General features: G+C 36.9%; 1 protein-coding gene across 3 annotated transcripts; it reads left to right on the top strand.

The window, feature by feature from the left end:
• The first annotated feature begins 3,203 nt into the window (after nt 1–3,203).
• On the top strand, nt 3,204–21,479 carry prom (prominin). 3 transcript variants are annotated; one of them, XM_070109243.1, is made up of 18 exons: nt 3,205–3,957; nt 8,397–8,452; nt 8,619–8,851; nt 8,995–9,182; nt 9,498–9,593; nt 10,771–10,982; nt 11,435–11,591; nt 13,208–13,814; nt 16,381–16,672; nt 18,018–18,271; nt 18,329–18,685; nt 18,763–18,918; nt 18,986–19,135; nt 19,273–19,443; nt 19,669–19,860; nt 20,119–20,202; nt 20,949–21,011; nt 21,244–21,479. In XM_070109243.1, the coding sequence occupies exons 1-18, from the start codon at nt 3,768–3,770 to the stop codon at nt 21,347–21,349; spliced, it is 3,564 nt and encodes a 1,187-aa protein (XP_069965344.1). In that variant the 5' UTR covers nt 3,205–3,767; the 3' UTR covers nt 21,350–21,479. The 3 variants fall into 3 exon arrangements, with proteins under 3 accessions (XP_069965345.1, XP_069965344.1, XP_069965346.1); XM_070109244.1 differs by lacking the exon at nt 20,949–21,011 and having other exon boundaries at nt 3,204–3,957; XM_070109245.1 differs by lacking the exon at nt 19,669–19,860 and having other exon boundaries at nt 3,209–3,957.
• The last annotated feature ends 1,584 nt before the right edge of the window (nt 21,480–23,063 follow it).

Genomic DNA, 23,063 nt, shown 5'->3' with positions numbered 1-23,063 from the left:
ACCCTTAGATACCGAATAGGTGGACCCTATGGCTGACTTATCGACCAATCTGTGATACTTGTATATGCATATTATTCTCATTGGCTAGTTCCCCTAGCTCACAAATACCTGATATACAAAATTTTAAATGTTCGGTTGTCTTTATATCATACCATTTACATCGGTCAACAGTTTAGCCAATGTAAGCTTACGTCTAAAATCGGCGATAGTATATCCAATATATAGCTTATTATCACAAAAATATATGAATTCGGATATGCTATAGTTTAATACTGCAAATGTATAAATTCTGTCGGCGAATTATCTATTAGTCTTATTCTACCAGACTTTACGCCGAATATATCGGTCAGTGTGTGAGTTATCTTCATAAAGTTCTGTACAAATATGTTCTCGATTACATCCCGGCACTTTCTCTCCGGCTTTTCCTAGGCTGAGACTGAAACATCTCGGCAATCACACTTTCGGCGGACAAGCAGACTTTTTTGTTATAGGCACAAAGCGCTTTGTCGAGATGTAAGGGTCTTCTGATCCAGCTTATAGGAGTTTAAGGTACCACAATGGACCGGCGTTTAAGCAGTCCAAGTTTGATCCTTCTTCGGATCTACCTTCTAACCTGACCTAACCTAATGTTCTCGAGTATGCGTGAGTAGTCTCAAAAGGTAAAGCAAACAGTGCAGAACTTTCCCTAGCACCACTATACCCTCTATAGTGATTTCCGACTTGCGAGAGTATAAAATGTTCGGTTACAATCGCACATAGTCCCTCGTTACTTACTTAACTTCCAAGATGGACAAAAATATCTACTACTTCGATTTAAAAGCCCTCAAATATATTAGTAGAGTGAAGAGACCTTTTCGTTGACGTTCACAATAATTATAAAGATGCTCTCAAGCACACTGGGAGAATGGAGAGACCTGCTTCTTAACGTTCACAATAATTATAAAGGTTCGTGACTAATAAAAATGCAATCCACATACAAGGAAATACTTAGAATTATCGATTCTTATTTGATATGAAAATGTGATTTGAAAAATATTAAATCTAATTTAAAAAACAGCTAAATTTATTGCGCATAAGAAATAAAACAATAGCAGAAATAATGCACTAAATATTATTATCTTGTTGCACTTCGCTTGGTTTTCGCAAGCAAATCTAAGTAAATGCACTTAGCCTACAAATTGCATCCTTCCAAGGCACTTAAGCTACTTTAATAGCTCCATTTTGTATGTACGTGAATATCCTTGGGAAAAATCACAAGCACACACACCAAAGAAAAGAAATGCTAAAAGAAACCACTGAGCATATATAGCGGTCTTCAGCGCCTTGAAATATGCACTGCTGCATTTCGATATCGCACTAAACACACACACACACCTGTATATGTTCCAGCAAACGAACAATGTTTGCAAAAATGTGTATAAATATGTATGTGTGAGCATGTGCGCACACGATTTCAATGAAATTTTAATGACCCACTTACGAGCGTAAAAATACTATTTATTGGTTTGTGCTATTTTTTGCAATTTCTTTTAAATTTTTTTGTTGCTCTTTGCTGCCCAAAGGCACAGACATTGGTACAAGTAGCGAAGAAAATACGAAGCGGGCTTAAATAAAGAAAACGAGCATATTTACCTATGCATTGCTGTATATGTATGTATGTGTAGTCACCATGTAAATACACACCGTCTGCGTTCGACGCTTCTATGGTTTCCAAGCGACGCTTCGGCTCAGCGCTGGAAATGAGCTAAAAACAATAAAAACAACAGCTTAAAATAATGCAGAAAGCTTTAAAGAGCAATAATGTGTATGTGTGTATGTAAACACGTTAACAAAAAATGCACAAATACATACATATGCTATGTGCTATGTGCTATGCAGAGAACAATCTGCTTCTTTTTTAAAATTTCTTTGGAAGAAAGTGAAAGTGGCTATCTTTGGTAAAATAAAAAAAGTCGAAAGCATTATTCAGTAATAACTTATGTGGGCAATTACATGTGGTGTGTGAAGGGTGGTATGGCAAAATCGTGTTTCCACTTCAGTAGACGAAAAAAATTGCCTCTTGAGAAAAGCTAACCGAATGATGACCGAAAGTAAAGGTGGCGAAAAGCGACGCCGAACGCGCTGTAATGAAATTAGTTGGCAAAATAAGCAGAAACTAATTCAAGGCGAATTTCAAGGATGGTAACAGCAACAGTGTGTGCAACAATTAGCACAGTCAGGTTTTTTTGTTTTTAATTTTTGTTTTTGTCCATTACATCATGTACTAAAAATTGCCATGTGTCAGAATTAAATTTCGACTAGAGGAAGATATTTATCAGTATAATTATTTTTGGAGTGAAAAAAAAATTACTATGGCTATATGGTGATTTGTGGAAGGTGAGATTATGTTTGAAAACAATTTCCACTTAGCTCTATTCAAATATCTCACAAAATAACCTATGTATAAGTTATAAAGATAGACAGAAGTTTGAAAATTCAGCTCGTCTCATCATACTGTTGACTTGTATATACATAAATCCGAGTATCTACTTTGCGAACTCAGATGGGTGCTTAGCCTTTACTACATCTCTTAGCATTTGGTATTATGCATGTAGACTGGCTACAGTCAGATAGTGTAGCATACATTTTGGGGTTAGCAACATTCTAAAATAATTTAATGCAGCTATTAATACCAAACGCGTTACACTGACTTTGGATACTGACTATATAAGAGAAAGGTTTGAGAAGTACCTTAAAATTGTTTAAGGAAAGAGTGTAAGACTATCGCTTAATGCCTTAATAGTGCGACCTGCAGGCATTATTTTTTTTCAAATATTGTGATATTTTTCTTCATCTAGGAATACTGGATTCTAAAGTGAGCTTTAATAACAAATCACAACGGAAAGCTTTCAGTACATTTGTAATAAAACAACGAAGTAAAAATACAAAATGAAAAGTGTGTACTCCTAGCTTCAAAGTGCAAAAACTGATTGAAGAGTGTTAAAATTTTTGCAAATTTTATTTAAACACTTGGTACCCAGTCAATGCTGCTATTGAATATACTAAATTACATGTACATGCGTATATTTTCTAATTCTTATAATTTTAACCTAATTAATTTTCCAAAAAAAACTCTTCAATAACCTCTCAGTTCATAGCAAGTCACACCTGTATGCTTTCATTTTCAATTGTATTCGCACTTGGTCTAATCGCATTATAATGAGGTTACCTGTGCTTCTCACTTTCTCCATTATACAATACACTCACTTTGACAACTTCTTTCATAAATTCATACATGACAACTTTTACCCCCATCTCTATGAAAGTATTCCATGCGAGCTCAATTCACTTCACTTAATATTTATTTTATTCACAAGGTGTCCAGTCAAATTCAATTTATTTAATACCTTTTCACACAGCGAACTCCATAAAAGCAACTGGACGCCACACACCCATGTAACTTAACACACACACACACACAAAGGAATTCATAAACGCGTGTTAAACACGTCCAGCCAGACGATAGAAAGCATAAAAGCGGAAGAGAAAAATTAAATAACAACAACAATACATATTTAAAGCAGTGTGAAATTCGTAGAGCAATAAATACCGACTGCAAGCATAACAAATACAATAGTATTATAAAAAGCCACATATAACCGCTTGGTCAAACTTGAGCAGAGTGCGCACGAAGCGAGTTGCAAAAGAACGCAACGGAGCTGCAAGCGGCAGCAGCAAGCCATTTTAACGAATTCTCACACACTCACCGAGTCGCAGCGGTAGCCAGTATGGATATACATAACTATAATAATAATATACTACATAGTAACATAACACTGCCATCCGCAACAACAACACCAGCAACATCAACATATTTTACATACAGCATACCGGGTATGGATATCACACCGGGTCCGGTCGCTTTTACCTACGTCAGTGAATTTTTATCGCTTATCACGCCAACGGAACTGCCACTCGGTAAGTTTGTGCTCGTAGGTGGTATGTGCGTGCGTGTGTGATTGCAGGAAGTAATGGTTGTTGTAAATGGTGAGAAAATATGAGTGAATGTGTAAGATGAGGGAAATGTGTGAATGAGGTAAATGAGAGACTAAGAATTGAAGGTACGAGTGATTGATAATCTGCATGGAAAATTGTGATTAATATGCATTTGGCAGGTGCGTAAGAGGTGCTGCATATATGTATACATTCGCTTAACATTAAAGTTAGGCGAAATTAAGAATTGGTTCGAGATTTTTAAGTATTCTTGTAAAGATTACTCTTACATTGTGATTGACATACTTAATATACGCGCTTTAAAGATGCAGTACATTGAAATATCATCAACAATGTTAATTGAATTAATTTTAATTAGGTCCAACAAGCAGTGAATCCTACTAAAGTAGCATATTGTTTTAAAATTACTATAAAGTTTTAATTAATTTTGATCTATAAACATCTTAGCTGCGACAGCTCATCTTCTTAAGCATTCTATCATTTTCCAGTCCTTTTCGAACACATACAAGCTTGTTTGTCCAAGATTATAAGACAGCTTTAAGAAAAGCTTTCACCTAATTGAGCTTTCATTGCTAAGTTTGTGTCTTAACCCATTAATTCTCCAAATTATTTTAATTTTTACCAAAATACATACCAAACACTTATTCTTCAATATAGAGCCATTGCTTCTTCAAATATTTATCTGACAACCATCTGTCAAAATTCCATCAGTACTAAGAACTATAGATGCTGTTCTTTATGTCAATAAAAGTGCCAAAGTGCTGTTCTGTGCTACGGTGCTGGTTGGTGATATAAATACATCTCTATTCCGGCATCTGAACCCGACTGTTTCGAAGACTTCATGTTTGAAATATCTCCTTCAATTTCCACACTTTTTGCAAAACAGTCTTTATGGCGGATGAAGTAGTTATCTGAACGAAGATAAGGTTAAAAAAATGTCCTTTATACATAGATGGTAGGACCTACTACCTGGGCTAACCGGAAATATCCCTTAAACTATGCATGTGGAGCATTGAGAATGAGATGGGTGTTGTTTCATAAAGATTTTTTGACTGCTTTGCCTCAACTTATTGCCAAGCCTTGACCCAGTCTCAGTTTGCTAGTTAGTAAAGAATTTCATTAGTATTGACTCAGGTCGCGTTAATGCTTTCTAATGAGTGATTTCTAATGATAGATCTATGGATTTGAGAGTTAATTTCCCAAAAGTTGTGTAATTTCGCAAGTTTAACGCTTACTCTTTTTTCATTTTTAATGGTTTCTCAGTTTTGAATATGAAAAATTTCTATTTTATCCCAATTTAAGTCATACAGCCGTAGAGGAAAAAAACACAAAGCAGACTTTAAAATACCAACCACCAGTTAACCTAACATACAACTCGGCAAGAACATTGAACCTAAGTAAACAACAACCACAATTCACATAGACATATTGATGGTCATATAAATATTTCATGTTTACCAATTGATGGAGGCGAGTGCTACTCACTAAGCAGATCACCGACTAACAAACAACAATGCCGAAATTCGCACGAACACGTTTAGACCCACACGTACCCAACACGTACTGAAATATATGCCCCTGCATGCCCTGCAGAGAAAAAGAGGTATGCTAAATTCATTCAAGCAGTGGAAATATTAGAAGCGCTGTATATGACAATTTCGAAAAAAAAGGTTCGCATGACATTCGGTTATACGCATATCAGACACCTTAAATATATTTCTCAATAAATTCCGTAGTATTCCTCAAAAATATTTGTCGGATTTAGGTAATATGACGTGAGCCAAATTTAAGTTCGCCAATGGACAAAAAAACGTCTAAAACTTACTATTCAGTAAATCCGACAATATTTCTCAAAAATATTTGTCGGGTCTACATAATAAGAATGAAACCAAAATGTTTCCCTACTTAGCACTGTTAGTTCGGCAATATTACGCAGGTGGCGGTGGACCATATACAAAAGTTCACATTTCCTGCAGGGTATGTACCCCGCAAACCTCCATATGTACAAAGTGAATTAAGTCGCGCCTAAAATATATTATTCTGGACACTCAATTGGACATTTTAACGGCACAGTCGTATCTAATTTCAGAATTTAGTGACGCCAGTTAAGTGCATTCAAGCGCGGCCACCATGTGGTGCCTAACACATACATGTATGCATACATTTCTATATGGTATGTATGGCGATGCCAGGGTAAAGCGATGGGCGGCAAAGTGTGAAAATGAACTGTTGAATTTTCGACACGCAACCCAATTGATGCAGAGAGGTGATAGTAAAATATTTGCAGTAAAGCGACTCTGACACACACACTTACACACATTTATTTATTTGTGTTTTCGTTTTCTATGTCCACTAATTTACATTAACGTACCCATTCTCACCGCATACGCAATCAATTTTATAACACATAGATATTTGAGTAAGTATGTATGTACGTATGTGTGTATGTAGATTTGTATGCATGTTACGGCATTTTATTACCGAATTATAGTCTATGGCCCAAACTATTTATAGCTGTTGCAGCATGGGCGGAATGCATGATGTATTTGCGCTCAATATTGTGCCACATGTGCAATTGTAGATACTAAGCGTGTGGTGAGTGTAACCCACAATAGTTGGTCAAAGCTTTGTCAAAGTAAAATAACCGTTAAAAATATTTTTGTGTGATTTTTCTATGCCTCATGAAAAATTAATCTTAACATATTTTATTAAAACTTCCGTTGATTTCAAAAATATTTCTTATATATCCGATATAATACTATTTCTATATAACTTTTATTTATAATTTAAGCTCTTTAATTTTCAATAAAGCGTTTTTGTGCGTTGTAGTGTCAAGCTGGCCCGAACGTCTTTAGTAAGTGAGACTTTTTACTCGAAACTGCATTTTATAAATCTGGCAATGCTGAAACGCCCAGCTTATCACACCTATCTTTTTTAAATGAAAACTATAGCTTCTCAATAATATTATATAGTAAACTACGTACGATATTTTCATTGTTAATAATAAATGTTTTAATATTATTATTTTTTTTAATCAAAAATTTAACCCTTTTTAACTGTACACCATTTTGTTAAAAAATGTTTCAAAACTAAAAGCATTCATACTTTTTACCATGAAATTGTATGTAGTTGAGATCTTGTTTTTTATTTGGCTGCAGATAGCACGAGTTCCTAGAAGCAACATCGCTTCTTGGAAAACGTATTTCCGAAGATTGCCACAGTAGCCGCCATTTTGTATCAAACTGTCATTTCAAAGATTTTTGATATTTAGTAGAGCCTATAATAGAGAAACTAGATTCCTTTCCCTCTACTCACAAAATAAATAGTCAAAGTAAGGTATTTTTTGGAGAGCTCCTTAGTGGTCTTCGTATCTTAAGGTTAATAAAGCATTTCATCATAACTGATCGTGAAAATTATTTTAAAAAAATATGTACCTGAAATTGCTTGGTATTTCGCTTGAACTGTACCACGGAGAACCCGAATAAAAATAAAATATTTAGGATAAACTTATTTTGAAGCGCAGAAATTGTCCTTTTTACATACTTGTTTTGGTTTGAGTCAATATAAAGTTTTATCAACTGAAGTAAACTTAGTTTTGCGGCAACCTTAAAGACGCAAGTTTTTATGGCATAATTATATTTTTGCCCACTACCGACACCAATAACCAACGCTTTAATATAATGTAATTACTTACATTGAAATGCTCTTATCAGATCTTTCCTTTCAACTTGATTTTTATTTTAGAGTCAGAAAGAGTGATATCGTATCGAGTGATAAGAGCCTCGGTTCTTGATAAAAATAATATTTCGGATTGGCTTTACTTAAGTTCCACCCATTTATTACTAACTCAAAGCACCTCCGACGTCGGCTACCGCGTAGCTCTGCTTACTACAACAAAAACCATTTAGTTACCTACAAATGATGCATACGCCTGTTTATAATGTCGATGGTGAAGTGATAATATATCATAAAAAATATATGAAGTGATACCTCATTTAAATTAACATCATATGATTGCACATCATGTGATGTAAAGAAATCGCCTAATAATGCATCATATTATGAAAAGATAGCATCTAAAATTAAATCATTTGATAAACGTCATATGATAATCATATTACATTATATCGCGTGATGTGATAATACGTCATGTGATGTCACTGGTAGAATTTTTTTTCTTTTCAAAAGCATGTGATCTCTTATAATTGAAGCAGTATTAGTTATTACTACACCGGTATTATTATATCACGCCAGCAATAAAATATATTTTTTGGTGTGTGGTGGTGATGTTGTGAGTGCGTATGATACATTCAAATGTTAAAATATTTGAATAAATAGTATTTTTGCTGTCATATATTTGATATAACTGTATTTAACCTTTAATTTTGTTTCTTTTCTGTCAGATTTGGTGCGTCAGTTTTTGCATTCCAACCTCACACTCATCGATTTTACCAAAGATGTAAGAACAATCACTTGATATGTATGTCTAAGAGCGCACTTACAACTAAAAATAGAAATAATTTAACAATAAATTATTAAATGCTTCAATCTGTTATTTTTAAATAATCTTAGCAATTTGAAATTTACTTCCGCTTCTCTATTTATACTTTCGTCACTCTTTATAGGCGATCAAAATCGAATCGGGTTTCATCGCACTCATGAGCATTTTCGCCATACTGGCGCTTGTACCGCTCATCTCCACCTGCGCTTGGTGTTGCGGGCGACGCGCCGACCAGGACGAAGCGGAATTCATACGCAACGCACCTGTCAACATCCATGACGATTCGTTACAACAAGCGTTGAACTGTCGAAAGAGTGCGTCCGTGGTTACGCTCTGGATAACGTTTCTGCTCTTGGCGTGAGTATGCCCAGCAAGTGAAAGCTATGTATTTCATGGGAATTTTAAAAAATTTAAAAGTTTTCCAATTTGCTGTCTATCTTTGTGGATATTTTTTTGTTATAATTTTTTTTTCGCCTATTTCACCACACTTTTCCCTGCAGGTTGTGCGATTTTTGCATATTTTATGCGAACAGCCGTCTGGCTACCAACGTTGAAATGACACCCGAAATGGTCAAATCAACTGTGCACGACATGGAAGTATTTCTCAAAGACACACACTTACAAATCAAACATAAATTGGATAATGGTTTTCATGTAGCTGTCGAAAAAGTTGTCAAAGACTTGGAAGGTCAGTATGCGTAGCGTCACAATCAAGTGTTTGTAATTGTATGTATGGACCTACAAGTATATGATCTCGTGGTCCCTGCATTTTTTTTTTTTACAACCAAAGTTATAATTCATATTTTACCCAAGCCATGTTGTCGCCTCCTTACAACTCACTGCCGTTTTATGCACTCATATTATTTATTTGTTTCTCGTCCGTTTTGTTGCTGGCGGCCATTCGTCTAACCAAACCCACTATCTGTCTGCCGAATGGACCGGCTTGTGCATAATGGACCTAACGGCATTGCTGGTTTATATGTTCTCTACTTTGACTGTGCAGACGTTGATGTTCTCCTAGGGGAGCCAATTCAAGCGGAAATTTCAGCACACACTGGCATTGAGCTGGCATATGATTCATTGGCGACCATCAGCTTGGGTAAGGTGAAATTGTTGGGAAAATTAAATCGTAAATGCTTACACAAGCCATAAGTGTACCTGCAGAAAGTTTTGAAATAGAATGAGATTTTTTAAGAGTAGTCGGTTTGCTCATGCTGAGTACTCATAAGTGAAATAGAAAAAAATTAGGTTATATTAACGGTTGTTTAACTATTACTAGATAAAGTTGGTATATTGTTATAAAAATGATGGCAGGCCATTTACGCTAAACTATAAGATCCCGAATGGAGATCATTTCCAAAGTAATGAGAAAGAAATTAAAATCGTATGGTCATAGAGAGGCTTACTACGTCAATTATATTAAAGTTTCAGTTTTCTTTTATTATTTTTGACAGTTATAAGAAAGCAAAATTGGGATAATTCTGTGTTAGAACTGAGATGGAAGATGGATGAAACATGACTTCATTATTTCTCATCGAGGTTCAATCGATAGAGATCACATAGATTATCTAGGAAAGGGCAAAGACATCAATACCGATGGTTAAAGAAAGCTGTTGGGACTTCGTATTGAAGAAATTGAAAAGCGACTAGCTGTTGAGATTTCTTAAGGAAGAAAAATTACTGCATCGCAAGAAATAAAGGAATGCTCTTAACAACAACCATAGGTCAACCATAAACTCATAACAAAAACTAACCGTGTATGAGTAATCGGATTATATTTCTCTGTAGCATATATCACTAACGGTAGTAATGCAATTCTGTCAAATGCGAGGAAATCTGTTTCACTTGTACTATTATAAATTTACAAGCACTCGAGAGCATATACCTATTATGTATTGAATTCTAAACTCGACATGCTTTGTAATAATAAAAAGGATACTCCCAGTACAGTAATATGTACCGTTATGTGTATAGTTGTATATTACATGTAACATAATCTAACAAAATATTTATTTTAAGATCTTAGCTACATTTGTTGTAATATGTTTTATTGCGCGCATTATGAAGTTGGACAAGTTATGGCTTGTTAGAGTTGAGTCTTTGCCTAGACATACCGAAGCAATACGAGTATACCATCATACACGAGTATATTTCTGCATGTGCTACGCAATTGTGTTGGGCTTTATTATGACTTTCCGAAGTTGTGAAGTCACTTTTGTTCCTTTATTCATGTTTTTTTTTACTAATTTTTTCAACTCTATTTCCTTTCAACACAGCCAACGCAGAGTTGATATATCGTGTACTAATGCTGCAGGAGACAGTGGGGCGTGCTTTAAAGATTTCGCAAGAGGCCGCTGCACGCATGGAGGAACTACAGATACAACTGTCCGTGTTGCAACGACAGTGCACCTATCGTGACCGACCGCTCTGCGATACGCTGCGCATACGAAGCTTCGAGGAGAATGGCATTATTGATGCGCTGAAAACGGTTGGTTAGCCAAATGCATGTTTTTGTGTTATGTAGTGTGTAGTTACATATGTATGTAGGTATGTGCCTGCTCTTGTAACGGTAGTTTGACAGCAGCTACAACGTTGTGTGACAGTTATTTGTGCATTTGTTGTAGAGTGTTTTTTTTTTCTTTGATAATATTGTTTCTTTACGTTTATTTTCGTTTTGTGTCGGCCTCTAAACTATCCAACCCTTTGCACTGAGTTTGACTAGTAGCTCCACTGGTATTTGACATTTGACAAATGAAATTTTCATTTCACGTTTGCACTTCGCACTTCTTGCAGTTTTTCTTTTTTAACATTTTCTTTTTTTTACCATTTTCCTTTTAAATTTTTTGAGTTATGACAGCTTTGCTGCCAGGATCTGCTTTTTCATCTTTGTAGGTATTTCTTTCATAATTCTATTTAATTTTTTTTTCGACTATTTGCCAGCTACAAGAGGACCAGACCATCTTTCGCATGCGTTACTTGGGCGAAATTGAATTTGGTGCGACTGTCAAGAATTTGACATCTGAGGTTGGTGTGTCACGTTCAATTTTCAGCAATTTCCCGCAACAAGTGAAACACGACACAGCATATGAGCGGAACTGTGAGTAACGAGCTATCTTTTTTAGCACTTTGATAATAATTTAGTGAATTTAGTAAAGATTTACTAGCAAAATAAAAGATAAAAAAAAATGTTTCTAAGTTTCCGAAATGAGCCTTTCTTTGTGATTTATAATTGATTTCTCATTTAAACCAAATGAGCTATCTAAAAACGATAGATAGACAAGAGGACGTAGTGACCCAACAATTTTCACGAAAATATCGATATATTTTGAATATGTCAATCAATGTTATCAGTATTCGTCTAGTAAAAAGAAATCGATTATTTTCACATTAAATTGAGTGTTAACTTAACATAGTTAGAATGAAGCGTTGTAGGCAAAATATGCACCGTTTTGTTTGATAACTTGTTGCCATTTTGAAGGTTTTTTTCAAAATATCACTCTCATAGAAACCCTCGACCGTGTTGGCAAAAACCTGGGACAGTCAATTTTCAAAAGTTGCCTTGGAGGCAAAATCTTTAGCTATAGACAGAAATGGATAGCGATCACATGGAGCCAGGTCCGGACTATAAGGTCGATGCATAAAAACTTTTTAATCAAACTCCTAGAGCTTCTGGCGAATCACCGTTGACGTGTGTATTCATAATGCTTCGTGCTTATTGGCAAAAAATTAAGTCAGTTGATTATTACAAGCTTGCTTTAAAGCTAGCTTTCAAGCTCACTTTTACCAGCCAAGTCATTCGCCATAAACAGAAGCAAGTAGTAATCACTTGGAGGCGGATTATAAGATGAATGCATAAGAACCTGCCAACCAATCCTGGCGAGTCACTATCGACGTGTGTGGCCTCGTATTTTCCAAGTGGAATACAATTCCTATCCTATTAGCCAAAGCTGCACGCCTTTAAGTGATTGCTTCCTTCAGACAGTCAAACTGTTGACAGTACAGTTCCGGAATAAGAGTTTGGACTGAGTGAAGAGCTCATAGGAAATGATTCCCTGCCTAGCAAAACCGTCCTGATCATTAAACCCACTTTTGATCACTTGTAATTATCGCTTCAAAAGTGATGCGATTTCAACATTTTCAGCCGGCTGACTGGTGTTTACTTTTATCGAAGAAAACCTATTGTATAAACTATGTTACGCTTTTCTCTTTGCTGGTGTCTATGTATGTTTGATTCGTGGCCAAACATTACTGAGTCAAACGTTCACAAAACTGTATTAGACGTTTTTTAATACGAAATCTCATCTTTCTAACACCACAGGCTAATAAAGTGTAATCCGATAAATTTTAATACTCAGTTTATTTTCACAACAAGTCTTTCGAACTTCCTTATAATATTAGATAAACCAGAGTTTTAGACAAGTTCAAAAACAATGTACGCAACTTAATTGGCGTTAGCTTCTCTCTTCCTCTTTCACCTTACCTTGGCAAAACGTGCAATTTAACCTCACTTAATTGACAGCTACAAATGAATTTTGTGCTTAATTTACGCTGACCAGACAGTAAACAATTGCCGAAATAGTTGATTAGATGTTGACTTCCAGTAGGAATGCATATATGTAGGGAAGCCGTACAACGCCGTATGCTACGTAAAATTTCATTCGCATATGTGACGCTTACTCACTAGCAATTTCTGTTGTTTTTCTTTCCACACAGATACCCTCGAGCAGCTGGAGAGCATACGGCATCGCACGAAAGCCAATGCGCAAATGCTCACCTCCACCATAAATGCGTTGCTCGAACGCTTACAGAGCGTTTGGCCGACACTCGAACCCAGCTATGAGGAATTGCAAAGTTGGTCCAACTCCTATTGGACAGCAGGTTGGGTGGCTGCCTTGGTTATCGGTTGGGTGCTGCTCTTCGGTCTCATGTCCTACTGTTGCTTCCTATGCGAATCGAACGTAAAAGCTGGCGTTGTGCTGCTGATGTCCGTACTGATTATCTGTTTGGGCAGCATCTGTATTACTTTATACGGTGTACTGACACTGGCCATAGGCGGTAACACGGAAGTTTTTCTCTGTCGTTCAATGTATGATGCGACAGCGACGGCAAATGCTGGCGTTACCGGTACAGCTGGTAATTGGGGTAACAATCAGCTTGCGGATGTATCTGATGCGCCCAGCTATCATTTATTGGGTAAGTTATTCGATAAACCGGGTTATGTGTACGCACACGAACCACAGACGGGCATCATTGGTGAACTACTACGGCCGGAAGGTGTGAATCGCTCAATTGTAAATGTTAGCCTCGCAACGGCGCTGAGGTATGAACAAGCAAAATGGCCGAAGCATACGAATTAGACAAGTAGAGATTGTTGTAAATTGAATTACTGATGCTAGATTTTCGTTATGATAAGCCAACATTACCATACAGACACACACACACACATACCTATCTTGTAATTGTAGCTATACACTAACGCTACCTTATAGCCCCTCATCCACTTCCCTCCACATGGTAGTTGTTATGCATCCAACGTATACTTATTGTAGCCGTAGCGCACGTGGCTCCAACACACCAATTCAAATTATTAAAGCCGGAAAATTATTGTTACATATGAAGCAAAGCCATAAATCCAATTAGCTTGATACTGTACGTGCTTCCTTTTTATTCACCGATCTGCTGGACCTCCTCTTGCATACAGAAAATGTGTGCACACGTCGCTCATCCCACTCTTGGTTTTCGAAATGTCCGACTAAATCAACACGCCATTATTTTTCAATATTGCCACATGAACCCGTTATATTTATTGATGAACGTAGTCTACTTCTTCTCCAAAAACTCGTACTACGCTCCGTATAACGCTGTAGCGGCTTGCGTAAGCGTTATGTTAATATCTGATTTAACATAATGAACTATAATGAGTTAGAGCATCATTCCTTGTATTAACATAAATACTTTTACACACTTGAATATCCCCTGTAAAATATATTTACTTTGATACTGCTGGACAAAGAAGAAAATTTTAATAATAGACTATAAATACTTGCGTACATTGGTATGGCATTTTTCGAAAAATATGAAAAGAAGCGAACGAATGGGACCCTGCCACTGATAGCTTTAATAACTCATCCCACAGAATAGTTAACGGTATAGTTTCCGTCGTCAGTACGCAGCGGAGCTTTAAGTAAAATATTTCTCTATAGTAACAGATTCGCTTAGCACTCACCAACCGCTCCGTACATAGCCTACAAAAAAAAGTCGACAATTTTGGAAAAATTACGAATTATTTCTCAGCTTAGTCTCATTTCTGCTCGATACACTTGATCAACGAAGCACGAAATTCTTTAGCTTGTTTAAAAAATAAGTTTTCTGAAAGTTGAGTCTGGGCAGTTACCGAACAGCTGTGATATGATCTAAAACTACTTTATACACATCATAGATCCAAACTTTTCGAGTTGCCATCCTAGAACCAAACATTTCATTCAAATTTAACTAGTATTTATAACGGTTATGCCAAGGTCGAAGTAACGAGAATCGACGTAAGTGTCTGTAGTTTCATAAAGAATATGCTTTTTTATTTTTGGGCTCTTTACCTGGTTCTACACAAATAATTTTTTACGAAACACGGTTATATGGACAGATTTTATTATGAAGTGTGACGAAATACTCCGAAATAACGTATATTCTTGACTTGAGTTTAAACTTAAAGCTTCAAGCACTCTGCCTTGTTGAAAAAGTATACAAGAGTCGCGACGTACTTCATACAAACCCGATCTCTGGTCTTTCAACTTATATAAATAACCAGTTGATAATTAGATAGCCTGTGAATAAGAAATTTTAATTTAAAAAAATATATTTGCTAGTGGGAAGTGCAAACGACTGTGGTCTCAATAGATAGATTTGGTTACTGCGAACTAAAGCACGGTCATATTAATTGTAGAGTTCTAAAAATTATTTAAATTTAAGGTGATCTTTTTCGTTTCCTCACACACTATTTTCGTAATATGAAACAACAATTTATAACTGTAAAAGCGCTCACAAAATGCACCCTTTAAGAGAACCCTATTATTAGTTTTATTTTGATTGTTTATATTTTTTACAAATTCTACTTTTTTCCTTAAAATAAAATATTTGCAAGAGTTCGTGTTGACCGCCTTCCCACTAACCATATGTATACTAACTATTAAAGAAGTCCTCTTTTGTTATCTTAAAAGTAAACATAATAAGCCCTCCAATCCCAGCGAAACTCTTCACTAAAATGAAGTTTTCGCATAAACCTACGATTTATTGAAAGCACTCCGCTCTCTAAGGCTCTGTATTATGTATCCTTCGTTACAAATGTTGCACCTCTAAACCGTGTCAATGTTGCTACAACTAACAGAACCCAACCACTAAGAGCCCCCATAATGTTACCCAACTCCATTGCGTACCACTGTCCTCTATACACAACCAACTATAAACTCTCATATAAAATAGAGAAACAATGCAACATTCTATCAAATTTCTTTACCACTTATTGACTTATCTGCTACCCTCCAACCGTCTCGTAATGCCACACTGCATGTTCGCAATTCTCGAAATAATCTTCAAATCAACACGCCTACACAATACTCGTGCGAAAACACACACATGCACAATAACTCACCTCGAGCAATCGTTGCTTGGCTCCAACGCCTTTTCAATGCCTGTATAAACTCAAATCATGTGTTCTTCAATGCAAACGTTCCGCTTGTGCGCCTGTATGTTTACATGCGTGTGCACGGTTTTGCCTTACGTGCTTCGTCCTGCGGCGAGTTGTGTGCTTTTTTTGCGGTTAATTTATTTGTGTGGTTTGCTACACCCATCCGTGTGTGTATGTGTGTGTGTATAATCGCACTTGAGCGCAGAGGTTGTGAACAAAATCAAGCATCGTACAATGTCTTCCAACTGGATGCATTCGTTAATACCACACAAATTGCCGATTTAAAGCAATTCCCAAAAGTGACCACAGCTATTGATGCAATCACCGTATCCGAACGTACCATGCTCTCGCTGACGCAGACCATACAGAATATACTGGAGAATATGCTGCACACTTCATCCTTCAATCTAACCACATACCGGGTTAGCATTGGTGCACCGACGCCCGAGAAGGATTTGGCTACGTTCATCGATCAAATGCAGAGGGTAGCACTGCAGGTAAGCGATGTTTGGGGGCCACTCGGTGAGCCCAAATGCTATTAAACTTTACTTTTTCTTTACTTACATTTGGGAAATTCCACTAAATTTGTATTAGATTAGAGTAATTTATAATATATGTTTGAATGAATGTATCTCGAGATTCACAAGCAATTTATTTTCTTTTTTTATTTCGCTCAATCGTTGGCATGCGAACGCGCGAGGAACTAAGCTGTTGCAAAAATATCTGAAAAACGCAAATCTTCGACTCAGCTTCAAATGACATGTAGTAAAATTATGAACTGGCGAAACTTTTAAGAGCTCTTTTGCTTTTCTCTCCTTATTCATTGTTCTCACTCTCTTTATGCAAAATACTAGTCAGCTCAATGTGAGAACAAATAACGAGCTTCCCGTTCGCGATCAAATTCATTAAAGAACTAATTTTCTTGCATTGCCGACGCTCTTTGCTTACCAAATGGGACTAAAGATTTTACATTCCTTCTCGCAAAACAGACCCATTATTAGGTTGTGTACCCAATAGTCTGTGAGATCTTCTAGATACCTATATGGTATGCTGCAGCTGATAAAGTTCACATACTTTGCTTGTCCTCTAGGTTTGGGGTGACTCTACGGCTAATGGTAACACACGTGGACTTAGGCTACTAATGGCAAGCTCTTTGTGAAAGCAGAAAACTTTTGTAGACAAAGAGCGCTGAACCCATCACGCATCTGTTTAGCCAGTTTTTGATAGTTCCGATGGATGGCTGAAAATTTAAAATCGAAATTGTGTCAGTATTGATCTTGCAAAAGCGGGACAGTCAAGAAGGCAGGAATAATGACTTCTCGAAATTTACATTACTCCCTGAGTTCGACCATATATTAACAATCGGATCTTCGGATCTTTTCCATGATATCGAAACAGTTAGCCTTTCCTAGAAAACTTAGAAGCTGTACAATTTCCTACGACTCCGCTGTAGCCTAGCCCTTTTCTAAGAATGGTAGTCCTGAACTTTGTCGCCAGATTTTAAGAAACTTTAGATATTGCAACCAAAAGTTTCGTCATCTCCATTCAAGCAGTCTCAACAGCCAACAAGATTTCGCAATTCCAAGTTTCGGTCAATATCCCACTTTTACTTTTACGATACTTTTGAAAGTGTCCGTATATAATGACCGTTTATATTTCAATAGTTAAAGTAAATCAAGGATTTCTTTGCACTCTCACAGTTTTCGTAGGTGCATTAGTTTGGTTAAAACTTTTATCAAAATACTCTTTTGATATTCCGACAAAGTAGTAAAATCTCAGTTAAGCCGAGCATATTTGACAATATTGATTTCTGCTTCTAAAATTAACACGCTATTTTCTCAGATTCAAGACGTGGCCACCTCTTCACGTATGACTACACTCGGCAGTCGTTCGAAGCGTTTACAGGCATCCATTCTACAGCCACTTGAACAGTTACAGAATGAAATACTTTATCATTTGACGGCTTTAGAATTGCAACGTGATCCTTGGGCCAAACAAGTTAACCAAACACTAAATCATCTACGCAACGTACAGGGTTACTTGGAAAAGACCGCGGCGGAGATTTGCAACAATCAAACACGCATTTATACGGAAAGGTTTACAAGAAACTGTTATCTTAAACACCTAACCACACATATTTCTCACATTTTCAGATTGAAAGCTTATCTGACAAATAGCAAAGCGACAATGTCATCACAATTGGGTGATACCACTGCCAAATGTCGTCCCTTCTTCGATATCTTCGATGCGAATCGCATTTTCCTATGTCGCAATATTGTGGACTACATCAATGCTTTGTGGTTTTTCGTATTTGTAACACTCTTACTATGGTCGGTCGGTACACCTGTTGGACTTAATTTAATCACCATACAACGACGTTTAAATGGTTTGCGTCGGGCGCAATCACGTTCTGCTGAAAGATCGGACAGTCGCAGTCGACGTAGAGAACGAACCACTAGTTCGGCTGCACGCGAACCACGTAGTGCGAGCAGCGCTATGCGGCCGCCACTGTATGTATATATATATACTATTTTAAAATGTTAGCTTCACTTTCGAAATGCTGAAAATCTATAATGTTTCTTCGTAGGCGCCGCACGGCCACCGAAGAGACGCTGGATATAGCCACTGAAGAATCACCGCCACCAAGACGAGAGCAAAGAGATGTGCGTAGTCGTGATCGAGAACACAGTCGAGCGCGTGAGAGTGTAGCGGCCAGCACACCGGCACGCAGCCGAACACAACAGTTAGTAGCGAATCAATATGTATACTTGGAACATACATAACTTGGTATATGTTTAATGTTAATTTAGGCGTCGTACCGGCACAGATGTCGAAGATAATTGGTGTTCGTCAAGTGGCAGTCGCGCTACATCGATGGAGCGAGAGCCCAGTCAGCCCAGAATGTACACGAGCAGCAGTAGTGCACAACAGCAACGCGGCGCTCAAGCGAGACCACAAATGTAAGCTTTAATTTCGATAAATTTATGTATCGATAAGTTTTATCTGCACATCAAACCAAATTTTAACATCATACTGATCCAATATTATGTTAAACGACATCTCTTAAAATTTGTAACTCCATTTCCTTGTCATTCAGGCGAAAACAAGCCACCGAAGAGTTCGATTTGGAAGCCGAAGACAATTGGCAGCCAGCGCCCACAGCCAGCAGTATTGCCGCCACACGTTCTGAGTCACGCGCTGGTGTAAGACGCGAGCAGCGAGAGCAACCGGCGTACTCACACAGTAACGAACGCAATAAACCGAAACTGTAAGTCGGCGCGCTTAAATTGAGTATTGATTCAAAATTTCAAACATTTTTCATGCCAACAAAGAAAACAAAAGCAACTTTTTATTAGTTGAAATAAAGTTGACTTACTTTAATGATAACTCTTTCGGCAAAGTCAACTTTACTTTCGCTAATAATTGTATGCATTCGATTATAATTACCAACCACTAACTACTTACATCCTCTCTCGCTCTCCGAACGTGTCAGACGTCGCAACGAACGTGAGAAATACGAACGACCCTCTCGTCGCTCCATGACACCGGTTTTGCAAGCTAGTCCCGATGCACAGCCAGCCAGACCAATGCCGCGTACACCGACGCGTCTGCGCCATCGCGTGACATTGACTACACGCGCCGTCACCAATCTAATGCGTGCCGGTAATCCGCGCCATAAGAGGCTGTGAGTAGCTGTTGTTGGTAATTTTAAAACCGCACGAAACCGCTTACAACCTAAAAATTAAATAGCTGAACGCACTTTTGAACCCACCCAACCTGTTTAAGTAATACAAAGTTTCTTTCACACACATGCATTGTGTCCAGTTATTCACCTAGTTCTCTCTAGTTAAACCCAACAAGCCCCAGTGATCTCCAAAACCAATATTTTCTACGTGCTATGTATTTTATTGATAATATGTATTGTTTTCTTTCTGTTCGGCAGCCAACGTAGCGGTACGGAAGACTTCGAGATCGAAGAAAGTGAGACATATGGTGCGCCGGCGCAAGATTCTGCCGCAGTGGCTGCGTAAGTCTAATATTTTATAGAACAATTGCTTTCGAATCAATGATCGGCTCTCTAAACGATATTATAATTCGTAATACCACTGTGTCAATGTTTTGTGTATGAAGCGTGTCAATGGTAGACTCGTACCAAAAGAGCTGAATCTTTTTCAAAAACCATGTCGAGTAGAGGTCATAAAAGAGATGCTTGACAATGTAGATGAGGACCGTACATTAATCAAGCGAATGAAGCCTCGAAAATGTGCAAAAACCGAAAAAACTAAAATTCGCTAAAGGCAATGAAGGCAATGAAGGCCACGGGGCTTATAACAGATGTATAGAAATTTGTATTGGCTCAGGAGCCTATTTTGAAGGCGGTAATAAAGATTTACAATAAAATACATGAAAATGTATTTTTTGTCAATCCGTGTCAAATTTGAAACGGTATTGCGGTTAGGTCGTTTAAGATATATCTTTTTATGCCCCAACTCAGAATCGGAATAATCGAAGTTGGTGTTACTGATTGTAGAAGAAGAAGGGGAGTCCTGCTTTTACATTTTATGACATATCTCTAATAGGCGCAAATTTTCAAAGCGAAGAAATAACTCGTTTCTAGTATTTACGCTGTATTAAGTATATTTCTAGATAAATTATTTTTAAGTCAATTTTTCATTGTTTCGGGGTTTGGGGGGTTTTCGACCACCAATTTTCAAAAGCACCATATTTTCTGTTTATGTGTATCCTTTAATTCTGATTTCTCTTTACTTTCAGCGCGCGTCGAACACCGCCACGCACGGCTCCGCCACCACCACCACCGCCCGGCATGATGAACAGGTTCAGGCCACGTTATTAAAACAAATAGAACAAAAATTAAAACTAAATTAAACTTTTCTAAACACTCATACACACATTTCTTTACAACATTCACTGCTCTACGCATGCCGTCACAATGCTGCCTTATGCCAACAACAACAAACCAAAATCCAAATAAACTTAATTTTATTTCTCTCTCTCTCTCTCTTCAACAATGCACACTTTTAACGCTCTTTTCGCTCGTCTCCTTCAGGTACGGCAGCGTGCGCAGTGTTCGTTGGAATGCCGAAGAAGATATGGTCTTCGAGGATGTGGATTCACCAAATCCAATATATATGAATCATCATCACATGCGTTAACGGTGCGAACGCCAGTATGATTTTGTTCCAAAAATAGCTGCTTTGGTTACGATTCATTGATCGCCACTGTATTTTCCATGATGATTTTTTTCTATACACAAACAACAATAAATTCTATTATATTTTCGAAGCACTTTTTTAATTATAAGAACAATTATTGCATAATTAATAATAGATGAAATTAATGAGACATTTATTATAAAATTGCGTGCCGTATTCGCAATAAAAATAATCATAGTCATCTCGGCATTTTAATTTGAAAAACTGGTTTTCTTTCAATAAACTTAATAAATCGAACGAAAACGAAGTGTAGCTATGTGCACCCGTCAATCTAAAGACAAGATCGATTCGAAAAAGAGGTCTAAGTTAGTTACGTTAGGTTAGGTTAGGTTCAATAGCTGATCCTCAAGTTGGTGATCCCTTTGGTGAGTCCTTTGTGAAGCCAGAAAATATAACTCCAATAATCAGAACGAAAAAGTAGATAAAGCGTTATGAAGCCATTAGAAATCTGCTTAGGCGTGTTTTTCTATTCCTACGAGCTCACCACGATTTTTCTTCTTTTTTTTTTTTTTGAAAGTGTGTTTGAAAGTGTTGAGATGTTTCTACTATTCAGCATCCAAACAGATCTGCAATTAAGAAAAAGCTACCCTCATTGAGGGCGAAGGGCTTACCAGACTTCTTGCGACCCACTTTGGACCAAAATGTCTTACAACAAGGCCAGAAATAGTGGTAGTCCAGCGGTGGCCAAGCTCCCTCGAAATTTTGCTATCAGTAGTAGAACGTGCGAAAAGAGCGGAGCTCCCACCCGTTCCCATTGAAATTATAGCGGGTCGAGCATACTTGAGCTGTTGAAACACCGATTCTTCGTGATGACAAGAACTCGAAGATATTATTCAAAATACCTTCAGTTGAGACGGTTCATTTCAATCCTTACCAATTCGCCCAAATGACTGAAATGATGACATCCAAGATACAAGCTCAGTCAAGAAAAAGTTAGACAGCCGAGGAGAAAGTTTGAAGATATTCTACTTCATCTCCTACCCATTAAAACCTTTACTCTTACTTCATAGGTGAAATATCGGACTCGTTCCCATGACAGTTCATTCTCCGTTCACGAAATTATTCAGTACTTTAAGCAACCGCCAGAAAGCTTGTATTTTAATATTTAATATAATTTCTAGTTAGGTATATCCACTCGGTATTGGCAGCATATTTCTATATACTGACGACATATCTCTATATTCTGACGCCCTTCGACCCATATAATTAGTCAGTTCAAACAAATTTTTTTTCAAACATAATTTTATTTTGATTTTTTTTTTTTGTTACAAAAGTATTGGAGAGTTTTTATAATATATAAAAAATGTGGCTGATAGTTTATGTCTGCATAATATAATTTAGGATTTTTTTCTAATACGTACAGTTTGCTGATACTCTAAACTTTAACACATATTTTGGTATTTATTTAAATAAAATTATTTAGCGTTATTTACAAAAATTAAACAAATATATCTGTGTATAAAAATATTTATGACACTTTAAAATGGTAATAGATATGTATATGAAGACAAGCATAACTTGAAATTTTTAATTTTTTAAAATATGAACTAATATTAATGATTTTTTGTTGCAAATAAACGATAGTCATAAATTGCACTAAAAATTCTACACAATTACGAACTCGCACGCATTCAAGAGCATGATTCATGATCTA

Source organism: Bactrocera oleae, chromosome 4 (assembly GCF_042242935.1).
Source record: "Bactrocera oleae isolate idBacOlea1 chromosome 4, idBacOlea1, whole genome shotgun sequence".
In the NCBI taxonomy this organism is placed as follows: domain Eukaryota; kingdom Metazoa; phylum Arthropoda; class Insecta; order Diptera; family Tephritidae; genus Bactrocera; species Bactrocera oleae.
The sequence above is the reverse complement of the archived record's forward strand: the minus strand, read 5'-3'. Positions and strand labels throughout refer to the sequence as shown.